The sequence below is a fragment of the Dromiciops gliroides genome, chromosome 1 (genome assembly GCF_019393635.1).
Source record: "Dromiciops gliroides isolate mDroGli1 chromosome 1, mDroGli1.pri, whole genome shotgun sequence".
Lineage (NCBI taxonomy): Eukaryota > Metazoa > Chordata > Mammalia > Microbiotheria > Microbiotheriidae > Dromiciops > Dromiciops gliroides.
The window spans coordinates 621,760,695-621,773,763 of record NC_057861.1 but is presented as its reverse complement, the minus strand read 5'-3'; the positions used below and the strand labels follow the sequence as shown (position 1 = coordinate 621,773,763).

General features: G+C 33.8%; 1 protein-coding gene across 3 annotated transcripts in view; it reads right to left on the bottom strand.

The window, feature by feature from the left end:
• The window catches only part of LOC122743444 (CREB binding protein), a 170,181-nt gene that overhangs the window by 30,617 nt on the left and 126,495 nt on the right, over positions 1-13,069 (bottom strand). For all 3 annotated transcript variants that reach the window (XM_043988398.1, XM_043988406.1, XM_043988414.1), the window contains 4 exons: positions 8,949-9,067; positions 7,492-7,731; positions 6,190-6,278; positions 556-636 (listed from right to left, as the gene is read on the bottom strand). In XM_043988398.1, the coding sequence (XP_043844333.1) occupies positions 556-636; positions 6,190-6,278; positions 7,492-7,731; positions 8,949-9,067 (529 nt within the window). The remainder of the gene's footprint in view (positions 1-555; positions 637-6,189; positions 6,279-7,491; positions 7,732-8,948; positions 9,068-13,069) is intronic.

The window sequence follows — 13,069 nt, the reverse complement described above, 5'->3', positions numbered from 1 at the left end:
TCTGAGGTCGGATTTGAACTCAGGTCCTCCTGAATCCAGGGCTGGTGCTTTGTCCACTGTGCCACCCCTCCATTACTTTTTTAAACCAAAGAGAAAGCTAATAAAGAAAATACACTTCATTTTCTCCTGCAACCTCCTCCTCACCCCCTAGCGTATGGTATTATGTGGTCATCTGAGGTATATTTATTGAATAACAGTTTCTTCTGGATAGTTTCTAAGGATCAGTAAGCAGTACCATATAGAGAGAAGCTAAGGCAAGACATACCTTGAATTACAGTAAAAGACTTGGATAAGGAACTGGGAAGAGATGTTCACTCTGAACATCTAATTTTTTGAGGGGGGAAGGGGTACACACATGTAACACATTTTAATTAAGACATTAATGGGATCTCCATACATGTGGTAACTCATTTTAATTAAAATATTAATTAATCTCCCTTTTATTTTACAAATAGCAATAAATCAAGTCAGAACTAGAAGAGAACACTTGACAAGGCTCTCTACACATGAGATACACACCATTCAAAACTACAGGAAAATCATGAAAGTACTTACGTCTGGGGCTGAGAAGGGTCGTCACCCAGGGTAACATTCTCCCCCTGGATCTCTGTGAAACACTTCTCACAGAAATGATACCTGTCAGCAAGAAGGCCATACTTGGGTGAACTGGTCCATCATAACACACAGCCACCCAAGCAACGAAGCCACCAATCAGAGCAGGGCAGATCACCACGACGAAGGGGGGGCGTTGTTGGTTGATTGATGGGTCAGTGAGGACAATGAAAAGGAACAGAGGGGGCAGGTAGGGAAGGGCAGGATTAGAGAACAGGGAAGGGAACAAATAGCACAGACATAAAGGTAAGACGCAAACACCAAGACAACACATAGCAGAAAGCCAAGGCAAAGCATTGATTAGCATTCGGTCTCATTTCATACATTACAGGCCATCATCACTAACAAATGATAGATTGTCAATCAGATTCAAAGACTTGGAATGATTTGCAGGATGCTGTTAATACTAGAGTTGTGTGTATCCTAAATTTAGGAATTTGAAGTTTGTTATTATTTAGAAAATTTTAAATTACTCTAGGCTTTGAGATTCAACAAATTTGCTTTGAACAGAATATTCTGATTAGAATATTCTGATGAAGGGACTAAAAAAGTAAAGATTAAAAACAGCTTTTGGGTTTTTTTTTAAACAAAAAAATGCAATTTATGCTTGAAAAGCAAAGCATTCAATAATTTTATTCCCAATCTTTAGCCAGAATTTTAATAATTTAAAATGTATGAAAATGTTTTAATACCCAGAACTGGTTTTTGCTTATATTAATTTCATTAATTTGGTATATACAATTAATATAACCGCTTAGCTCATTGGATTACAATACAAATGAAACCAAATCCATATTCTAGACAAACATTTAACAGAAATGCAATTGAGAGGGTCAGAGACTTTCCAGCCATTTATAAAAAAGTATATATGTGAAAAATATCAATATATTGTACAGGCAATACAATATATATAAGAACATGAACAATCTCTCAGGGCTTAAAATTCAATTCTAAACTTTAAGAATTTTGGTCCCATGACCAATCAGTAGCCAATCTGAGATATTCAGCAATCTACTGCTGAAACTTGGTGGCAACCCAAATTAAGCAAATTTTGAATATAATTGTAAAGTTACAATCTGCATTTGAAAAAATTATCTATTACACAATATTTTTTTTTCCTTAAGATGATCTGGAGCTTGGGCCCAAGTTGTCAAATAAGGACGATTAAAAAAAATAAATTACTAAATGTTTGGAAAGGACATGATTTAAAACATGAATGAAAAAAAATAAACAAAAATGCAGGTCAGTGCTGCAATAAAGCAGGGTGGGTTCACAAGAATACTGTCAAAATAAATAGGCTTAATGAAGGTGAATTTTATGAGCAAAGAATGAGGATAAGGCAGCAACGGTAGCACAATCAAATGCAGTTTTAGTGTTCAAATGCTACATCTAAAAGATGCTAAGAACGATTAGTATTAATGACACTGTAACAAGACTCAGAGTGCCACACTGAACCAACAATTGCAAGATGAAAATACGGCAGCTTAGAGGTCCCCATTCACTCACTCACATACACATAGCTACAAACTATTTTGATCAAACTGCTATTTTATGCTTATTTGTGTGGATATGTCATTTGTAGATTCTGATTCTATTCTCAATGAAAGGTAGCAGACATTCCTTTTATTCATTGTCAAGCTAATCAAATGTAGCCAATAAATAAAATGTAAAAATTTTAAAACATGCAAAACGATTCATACTTTTCACACTTGTTTGATGAGGAAGGAGTAAGATAGAGGCGCTGCAGGCAACATTAGCATTAGTGAAGATTACAAATAAGAGCTTTCTTCCAAAGGCATCTCCTACTTATACTAACTCAGATTTAAAATTCTGCCAAGAACATGAACTCTGGCCAGGAAAAAAAGAGATTAACTTTACTGTTTAAAAAAAAATGCTGTCTTCATTTTTATCAATCATCTAGAGCGATACCCTACCTAGTTACTCTTATATGAACATGTTTACACCATGGAAATAAAACCACAATGAAAAAAAAAACTTGATTCCTTTAATACAACTTGCATGTAGAGAATGGTATCACCACCACTAGGCAAGAATTTAACAAGTACTGAAACTACAAACTGATTCACTGACAGCCAGTACACTATGGTAATTCAGAGTTTTGTGTCATTAAATGTTCCCCCTTCACAAAATCGTAACTGGAATTGGGCATTCGAATCCATTTGTTGATTAAGCATATAGCCACTGAGGGCTAATGAAAACAGAACTGAACAGCCACCAAAACCATATTGCTTAAAACAAAATTGTCATTTTAATTACATTTAAGTCTGAGTGATTTCAAGATGTAGTTAATGATCAGACATAGTTTATGTTTGCATTGAGAGATATTTATCATCAATCCCATTTACCAAACAGTTAAGTTGATACATAATTTAAAAAAAAAAGTAATGGCCAGTGTAATGTCAGATAATGAATTGTTGGCAAGCCTTCTTGAGTTCCCTCCTTTTCAACCTACCCAGAAAAATATTAAGATGGCAAAGAACTGGACTACACCTATCATGATAGAAGCTGAAACCTACAATGAAGCTGCCTGCTGATTTCAGCAGAGGTATAACAAAGATATCTTAGAAAATTGATAATCTATCATCTTTTAAAGTCTTAAAGGAAAGCTGCCCAGCAAGCACACAAAGGCTCAGAGTCAATTTATAAATGAAGAGCCTGGATGACATAATACATTATTTTATGAAAAGTCTAATGAATATGTACAGGAAAAATACAACTTAACAATCTACTGTAATATATATATATATGTGTGTGTGTGTATATATAAAAGTAAAGAATACATATGTTGGTATCTGAACAGTACAATTACCTGGTAGCAACTTTAGTATAGGGGAAATTTAACTGAATACAAGTTTTCAAATGCAGATTGTTCTACATACTTGTATCTTATTTGTATTTTCTACCTTAAGGTTGAAAAAAGGTACTGATGTAGCTAAGAATCAAAAAACTGCGAAGTGGAATTTCTGTATCATCTTTATGTACCATCTACAAGGCACTACTAATTTGAATTACTTTTAGACCCTTTAAAAATGTTTTTGAAAAAAATAAAAGTGCACATTTCACATATTAGTTAATGGATTAGAGTATTACTTGATTATTAAAATCAAGATCCTCTCTTTCAATTCATACTTCACAAAATCTTAGGATTCAGAAAATTTAAAATCAATTGTTAGAAATAATATCAAAGCATCTATAATCAAAATTGAGAATAAAAATGTAAATATCGACAAATTCTCATTGTCCAATAAAGATACTATTTCCTGAAATGACAAAGTATTAAACTTACTAAAGGACATGCTGATGACTAAAATGAAAACCTAATTTAAAGAAATAAGTGCTATATCCCCCCCCCAAAAAAAGTTTAAAGATAGCATTTCCATAAACTAGCATATCCCAAAATTTTGGAAGAAAGACTATTCTAAAGAACTGAATATGAGAAAAGTATATTAACTGAAGATCCTATAGAAAAAATATAATTGGACCTTTCATAGGACTATGAATTTGAAGCTGAAGGAGACGAAATCACATGGTCTTCAGAAAGAAGAAAACTGAAGCCTAGAGGAAGGTCATAAAAGGGGAAGTAAGGAGCAGAAAAAGGATCAGAACCAACAGTGGTCTGAAGCTAAATCAAGTGTTCTTGTCATTGAATGAATTAGCAAACATTTTTCAGTGCCTATGTGTCAGGCACCATAGCGCTTAGGTCAACAAATCACTTACTAATAGAAATATTCTATTCCTTCTCTTATCACTTCTACAAAAGGGGGAGGGGACCTGAATTTAAATAGGGTCAGTCAATGAGAATTGAATAAGTTGTCCAAAATAAGTGACAAAAGAATATTCAAAGTGACCTGGGAATTTTAACTTGCTTTAAAAAGATTAATATAAGAATTTAAGCCATCCATGTCAATGGCTTCACTGGCAGATGTCTTTATATGTTGGGGTCAATCAAACCAGAAGCAGCAGGAACACTATCTACTTGGTTAGTTTTAAATTTGCTTTGGTTTAACATGAACTAATACAGTTTCCTCAACATCTTACTATTAAAATTTTATGTTTCTTTCAAAATGCATTTGATCCTTATGAGTTATTATACTCATTTTACAAAAGAAAAAACTTGAGGCTTCATGGAGCAAAACGGTACCAGAAAACTGTTACTAGAATCCTCATCTTGTGATTTCGTAGTAGTGTCTTTCCCACCATTCCAGGCTGCTTTTTAACAACTTAATGGAAATGATAGTTTCAAAGCTTTAAAAAGGATAAAATTTACACTATGAATTCCAAAAATGAGTAAAAAATATTAACGAGCACAATTTCAATTAAAGTATTTTTTTCAGTATGCTAGAATTTCATTTTAGTGAATAATACTTGAAATAACCCAACAGGACTAAAAAAATTTTTTATTAGATATGCTTGTGGTAATAGTGTTGAATGTGAATTTGACATATAGGACCTAAGTTACTTTTTTCGGAAAAAAAATTAATAAAATTTGGAATAAAATCAAATGGAAAAAACAGCAACTCAAAATCCCAGCCAAGGATCATTTAGGCCTACACAAATTTTCTGAACAGGAAAGGAAAAGGTCCAATTCCCCACTAAGATATTTGTTCCTTTTGTGGGGGAAAAAAGTTACTAATGCCATTTGAGATTAAAATCACTTAAAAAACCATTTATGCCAAAGTCAATACAAAATAATTATAGTAGAAGAAATAGATAGCAAAAACCTAACCATCTCTCAAAAACGATCCAGTTCTACTTTCAAAAGTGGAGGTTAAAAAGATTAACAGTCTGGATCTGATTTTCATTATGGCCTATCATACAAAACAAGAATAATAAATTAAAACACATTGGAAAGTGACCTTAAATCTTAAAATTAAGTGTTTGCATGTTGTATATGTGTGGGTAACAATAAAATGCATAAACATATATACATAAAAAACATATACATAAATAATTTTTAAAATTTCCTTCAAGATTTTTACTTTCTCTAAAACCATTATGTTAAAAAAAATTATAAATGCTTCTCAAACAACCAAAATAACAATATCAAAATAGTTACTGTTGAAAAGCAGCATAACATTTAGATTTTTTTGTCAGTGGTACTTCTTTTAAAATTTAATAATAAAAAGTAGACTTTTTCATTGAAAGACTAAGCAAGGCTTTACATTTCTTAATTTCGAATTTTATCTAAGAAACATAAAATGAACTTTAACCTTCACTATATACATATACCTTGAATATTAATAAGAACCCCACACTAAAAACTTTAGATTCTTAGTCTTTTTCTTCTTAAACCATTAAATTTTATAAAGATATGTGCCTTTAAAATGAACATGATCTTAAAGTAGTGAAGCATATAGTTCCATACTTGAATAACTTTGATAAGAAAAAAACATGTTAAAAGCTAAAGAGAGCATGAACTTGAATGAATGATAAGATAGTAAATTAAATTTTAAGTGTTTCTGTCAAATGTTATCTGTTAGGCTACAAAGAGATGAGCATGCTTTGTCACAGGATCTTATTTCCTCAAAATATGCAGGAAAACTGCTGGGTGCTTACCTATTCTGATAACTGTAGTAGGCAGCATCACGAGGAATTGTACATAGCTGCTTACCATAGCAGCACAAGGTCTGTGGAGAGAACTCATACTGCAAAACAAAGGAGAAAGAACTAAAACTTTACCACATTTACCTTCATCATGTTTTAAAACTGACTTTAAAGATTTAGATGCAGTCAAGTACATCTGTTAAAACTGTGCACAGTGCTGAGAAACTTTATAGAAAAGTGGATTAATCTAAGTTATTAACTGCAAATAGATGAAACAGGAAAGAGGGTGAGGTGGAATAAGCATCAATATAGCACTTTAAGTACCAAGCACTGTGCTAAGCGTTTTACAATTTATTTTTTCATTTGATTCTCATACCAACCCTGGGAGGTAGATGCTGTTATTATGTCCATTTTACAGATGAGTAAACTGAGTCAAACATAGGTTAAGTAATTTGTCCAGGGTCACACAACTGGGAAGTATCTGAAGATAAAATCTGAATTCAAGTCTTCCTCATGTTAGGCCCAATGCTCTATGATACCACCTAGCTGCCTCTGTCCTAGTAAACATAATTAATTGTTCAATGCTTCCAGCTTCAGAAGAAATTGAAATAAGGTAGCCAAATTTTGAGACATTTTTCCAGACTTCTTGTCTTGATGACTTCAATTAAACTTCTCCTTAACAAGCATCTTCCCAAATGATTTTACTCTATTCACTGTAACCCCCCCAATAGAAAACCAGATAATTAATCAACCTGAATTACCGAGATGACCTGTGCCAAAGAAAATGCACAAAAGACACAATAAAGAAAATTGTGATGAAGAAAGGAGACAAGAACAAATGATATCAGATGGAAAGCCGTATTTTACAAGAAATGCTAAAAGGCTTAGAGGAAGATCTCCAATGTGTTTGTCAGATATCCTCAGGAGGACATGGATAAAAATCACATAGGATGAGAAGGCCTGGATGAGTTGAGAATGGTTGAAAGCAGTTATTCACAGTGATAACATCAGTGACTCCCTAAGGAACTTAGACTTTAGATCTGGGAGGGATCACCCAGTAGTCCAATGCCTCCATTTTATAAATGGAAACTCCAAAGAGTCTTGGAGAGAAAAGTCTTATTTCGTAGATTATACACAGGCAAGAAGAATGCTTGTGGATATTTTCCAATTTTTTGAGGTCTGATGGGATTCCAAAAGTCTTCTGACTCAACCTAGTTCTTTTTTTAAAAAAATTTTACCCATGTGCCTTAAGAGTGACTTTTAGATTGATTAACCAGGACAAGTTATTTGTGTGGCAATAAATAAATACTTTACCTTGCGTCCACAGCAGTATCCAAGGGACTGCATAACAGGGTCAATTTCTTGTTCGAAGACCTCTGCAAGCTTAGTGCAAAACTTATAGACTCTAGAAGTCTTACGATTGTAGAGCCAGGCATTGTTAAACATTAACCAAACATCATCCACATATTGCCAAGGCTCTTGGTACTGCCCTGTATCCAATTTCCTCTTAATGGTGGAAAGGTCCATAGGGTTCTTCACAATGTCAAAATAATCCTTTAAAATACAAGAAATATCATCCTCTTACAGTTAAGATCATCATAGCATGACACTATCAGACATATTAATACCCCTAACATGGAAGTTAACAGTGAAAAACTACACTGCATTAAATGGCCTATTTAAAAAATAGCCATTGTGGGTAGAGTTTCCCCAAAAACCTCCAACAGAATTAGGTGTTTAAATGTCTGAGGACACTTGTCCATTTACCACGGTTCCAGAACAATTCCCAATGTCTATATCCCCTCTCTGGGAGAAAGGAGGTGGAAACAAGCATTTATTAAGCAACTACTATGAACTGAGCTAATATAATACCTACAAACATTATTTCATTTGATCTTCACAACAATCCTAAGAGGAAGCAGATAGGATATCCATTTTACAGTAGAGCCAACTGAGGCAGACAGAGGTTAAATGACTTGCTCAGCTACTAAGTATCTGAGAATGGATTTCTGACTCCAGGCTCAAGTGTCCTTGTCATTTTGATACTTAGCTGCCAATACTGCATTAATAAAAAAACAATTTTACTTCTGGTAGAGAGGGAAAACTGTGCCACAAAAAAGGAATAAAGAAAACAACCTAAACTTTTACCAGAAAACTGAAAATGCCTACTGGACTTTTACTTGTCTGTCTGTATAAAAAGACTGAAAATGGAAGATTTAAATAAAATTAACTTCATTTTTTCATCAACTAAACCAAAGAGTCAAAAGTCTACACAAAATCTACTTTTCAAATTGTATCACAAATGAGATATTTACCAAGAGTCTTGGCATAGCATAACATGATGCTGTGGTAATAACATGATGCTGTGGTAATAAAGGAGAAAATGGAATGTCAATACCACACTAGCAACTCTATAGCAGAAATTGATTCAGTGCAGAGGATTTAATCAATAAAAAAACCAAGTCTCTCAAAGTTTGAGGTACAATTCCATTGCATGAAATAGAAGAATATATCAAGGCGATGCTAATGTATTTTGACTCAAATCTAAAAGTTTAGAAATACTACACTGAAGAACTTTTTAATACTATCAGGAATTAGTTGAAAAAAGTGGAGGGCAAGTTTAATTTTTAAACTACTTAGCAACTTTAGCAACACCATGAATAAAATCAACAGTAAATTCCATACATTAACAAATGAAAAGGAAAGCTGCTTCTTGACATTTACTTGAACAAAATACTTAAAGTGAAAATGAATTTTTACTATCAACTCACTGGAATTCCTAGAAGCTGGGGATCCACAGGCTGCCTGAAGGGTAAGGACTCTGGATCTTGTCGATACAATGCTTCAAGTGTAGGCATGAGAGCCTGTCGCAACTCTTCTGGTTTAAAGACTGGTGGAAAAAAACAAACAAAACAACAGAAAAAGTCAATGTTGTAAAAATTTTTGCTTAGAACCTTAAGATCAAATCACATTCTTAATGATAAAGTGTGTCACTCAAATAATATTTTTAGACATTTAAGTGGTGTGTTTAACGAAATGATTTATTATATTGATATGTGGTACACAACTCAATATATTATTCAAATATAAGTACTAATATTAATTGTCTAAATGATGCTTTTTGGAAAACTTTACTTCCAAAATAAAAATAAAATAAATAAACAGATATGATTCTTGTTATAACAACTATAAATTCCATCCCAGGGCTAAAACTCAACCTTTTTATAACTACTTCTTATCTTTTAAAATTGTATCCTGGTCATGATATCAAATACAGCACAATGGGGCAGCTAGGTGACACAGTGGATAAAGTGTCAGCCCTGGATTCAGGAGGACCTGAGTTCAAATCCACCTCAGACACTTGACACTTAATAGCTGTGTGACCCTGGGCAAGTCACTTAATCAATTAACCCTCATCACACACACCCCGCCCCCCCCAAGACAGCTTTTTTTTAGCATTCATTGTTTACTGAAGTAAAGTAGAGCTGCCAGGTTGACATCCTGGATCAAATTGGGTGATAATGAAATGCATTTCAATGAATTACTGATCTTGATGGATCCTTAAAAGCTTTACTGATCAAACTTTCTTGTCTCTAGGAGTTGTTAAACCTAAGCTATCTAATACAGATCATTTTAATTCTAGAAAATCTTGAAAAATACTAAAGCTGCAAAAATATCTGGATTGTAAAGATTTTTACAGTTCTACCTGTTGTTATTAGAAAATTTTGTCACACTGAGATATTCTACTTTTGTTGACTCTTTCCCACATCTGATTTATAAGAATATAAACATGACTACACAAAATGCAGGCAAACCTGGTTTAGAAATTCAGTTTCTTGCAAAAGTAAATCAAAAGATCAGAAGCAGGGCATATTACATTGGTTGGCACACTGGGCTCTATCCAGTGCACCACCTAGCTACCCCAAGTCACTTATTCTTTAAGTGCTTCTACCAATCTAGATTATATATTGCAAAACAGGTATCTCTATTTGTTGAGAGTTTGCTCAACAAGACTGTGGAAACTGCATGCCTACATCCTTTTCCCACTCCCAAGAAGCATCACCTCTTTATTTATTTGTTTGCTGTGACTGGACACCCTCAAGAAACTTAAGTGATTACAGCTCAGAACTTCTCAGCTTCAGGAACCCACCAACTTCAGCCACCAAAGGGAGGGAGCACTTGTTCTAATACTTATATTGCATGACGGTGAAGTTATAATCCCTTATTTATGTCTTATCAAATATATTCTTGATTCAATTCAAACATAAGTTTTCTACTAAACTTCATTAACTTTCCTATATGGAAATAATGAAGCATTCAGCTGCCCAGTCACTTATTAACATTTTCTTGCTACTAGAACACAACTATTACCTAAATATAATCCAGAGTGCTTCTATTTGAAATATGAACAAAATTAAATTCATCTGAAATTAAGCCTAAGGATTTTTCTTATACCATGTAGGTCAAATACAGAATGTACTTTCCCTATTCACCCTACCTGAAAAGGGACCTATATATAAGAAGTCTATATTTTTTCAGTGTAGACAAATATATTCTTTTCTATTCAAAGCTATCTCATTTTAGAGCGAGAGGATATAATTGGGAGTGGGGTGATCTATGTTTGAAACAATATAGTTCCTAATCAACATGAACACGAGGTACAAAACCTAGCCTAATGTTAATTCACTGTTATACAGAGGGATCAGATACAAAGACTACATGTTTAAAATCATATTTGCATGAGAGCTGTCATTCTTCTCAATTCAGTAAGTACTTTTGTAACACCTATTATGTACAAGGTCCTGTGATAGATATAGGGGATACAAAGAAAAAACAAAACAAGACATTCTCTATCCTATGCCTACATCTAGGGAAAAGGAGTAGGGGGTAGAGAATATGTATGCATACTCCCTCATTATCTACTATATGTCCTGTGTGAGTTCATCTACTGCTATATAATTTTTAAATGTTTTATTTCTTTAACTAAATGGTGAGCTCCTTGAATAATAATTAAGTGTTCTCAAAATCATGCATTATCGTGTTCTACAAAATAAGTACTTAAATTTTTTTTTTAATTAGGATGTAGTTCCTGCCCCCCCCCCAGATGATGATCTTAGTGGTTTTTTCTAGTCACATTAATATAGAACTTTCTGATTTACAAAGTCCATTCATCATACCAATTCAGTTTGGTAGGTAGTTCAAATATTTACATTCATTTTACAGATTAGGAAAAAAAGAGTTCAGAAGGTCAAGTGACTTGCTTGGTGTCATATAGTAAATACAGGCACCACAACTTGACCCCTGTATTCACCTTATATTCCTTTCTTTCTCACTTCTATTTGCATTTCTTTATTTGAAATGGTTGAACTAAGTGATCTCTAAGGAAGCTTCTTAGCAAAAAATTGTAGAATTCTTTAACCTAAGTCTAACAATTTTCCCTACAGAAAATAAATAGGTAGTGCAGTGGATAGAGCAACGGGAGCTAGAATTAAGACCTGAGTTCAAAAACATCCTTAGACACTAGTTTTGTGAACCTAGACAAGTCACTTAGCCTGTTTGTGCCTCGGTTTCCTCATCTGCAAAATGGAGATAATAATAGCACCTGCCTCCCCCATCAGTTTCAGTATCAAATGAGATTTTTGTAAAGTGCTTAACATAGTAGGCACTTAATACATACCTGCTCTGCCATTTATAACCCTTTGCCAATGCAAGCATTTTAAACCTATCCAGCAAAACTGGTAAATAAAAACAGTAAACAAAACCAAAAAGCGACACATGTCCATAAAATACATTCTTGGATAGGAATGGTAGTAATAACTAGAAGAAAAATTTATTTTCATTTCATCTTTTTTTTTAAACTTACCTATTTTCTCCAATTTCAACGTATTCGAATAAAATTCTGTCGTTTTCCTTAGCATATCTGCAAATGCCTTTTTATGTACTTAAAATACTGGCTAACTGCTTCCTCCTTTAAGAATTCTATCCTCACTGACTGTTCCATTCCTACATTTATCCCCTATATATTTTTCTGTTAGTACTATCTCTCTTAGCTTAAATAAGAAAGCACCTGACTGAATACCTAATACCATGATATGAAAGTAAGTACTTAAATAATCCTTGATAATGAGGAAAGAAAATAAGCATTTCTCTTAAGCACCTACTATGTGTCAGGCACTGTGCTAAGTACTTTACCAATATCTCATTTGATTCTCACAACCATCCTAGGAGGTAGCCACACATCAGCCACACTTCCTAATTGAAGAAAGTGAAGTAGACAGTAATTAAGTAACTTGTGTAGGGTCATATAGTTAGTAAGTGTCTGAGGACAAATTTGAACTCAGCTCTTCCCAATTCCTACCCCAGGGCTCTATCTACTACTCTACCACATAGCTTCTTCTGAGAGGAGAGACTAACATAATTAAAAAGTGAGGAGAAACAAAGGTCTGGATGTTATATGTGACACTACTATAGAAAGTAAATTTCTAGACAGTAAACATAAAATTTTGTTTTCTCCCACTTCTAATAACATCACAAAGGTCTTTAATGTAGTCCTCACCTGCCTCTCCCCTATGAGGAGTGGAGAGGGGAGCAATAAACTCTTCACAAAGCCTTCCTTTATAGAGCGCTCAGAAGTTTGCAGGAAACTCCATTTTCCTTCAGCAGCTTGCTTAGTTTCTGCTCCAACCCTCCAAGCCCTTTTTCTGCATCCTTTTGTATGCTGCCTTCCCCCATTAGACTGTAAGCTCCGTAAGGGTAGGTACTGCTTTTTCCCACTCCTTATTTGTACTGCATGGGCTTACTTAGCATGGTACTAGATTTAATAAATGTTTGAATGAATTGAAATCATTCCAACTGCTTAGTGACATTTCTACTAGTTCTGGTAGCTAAAGGT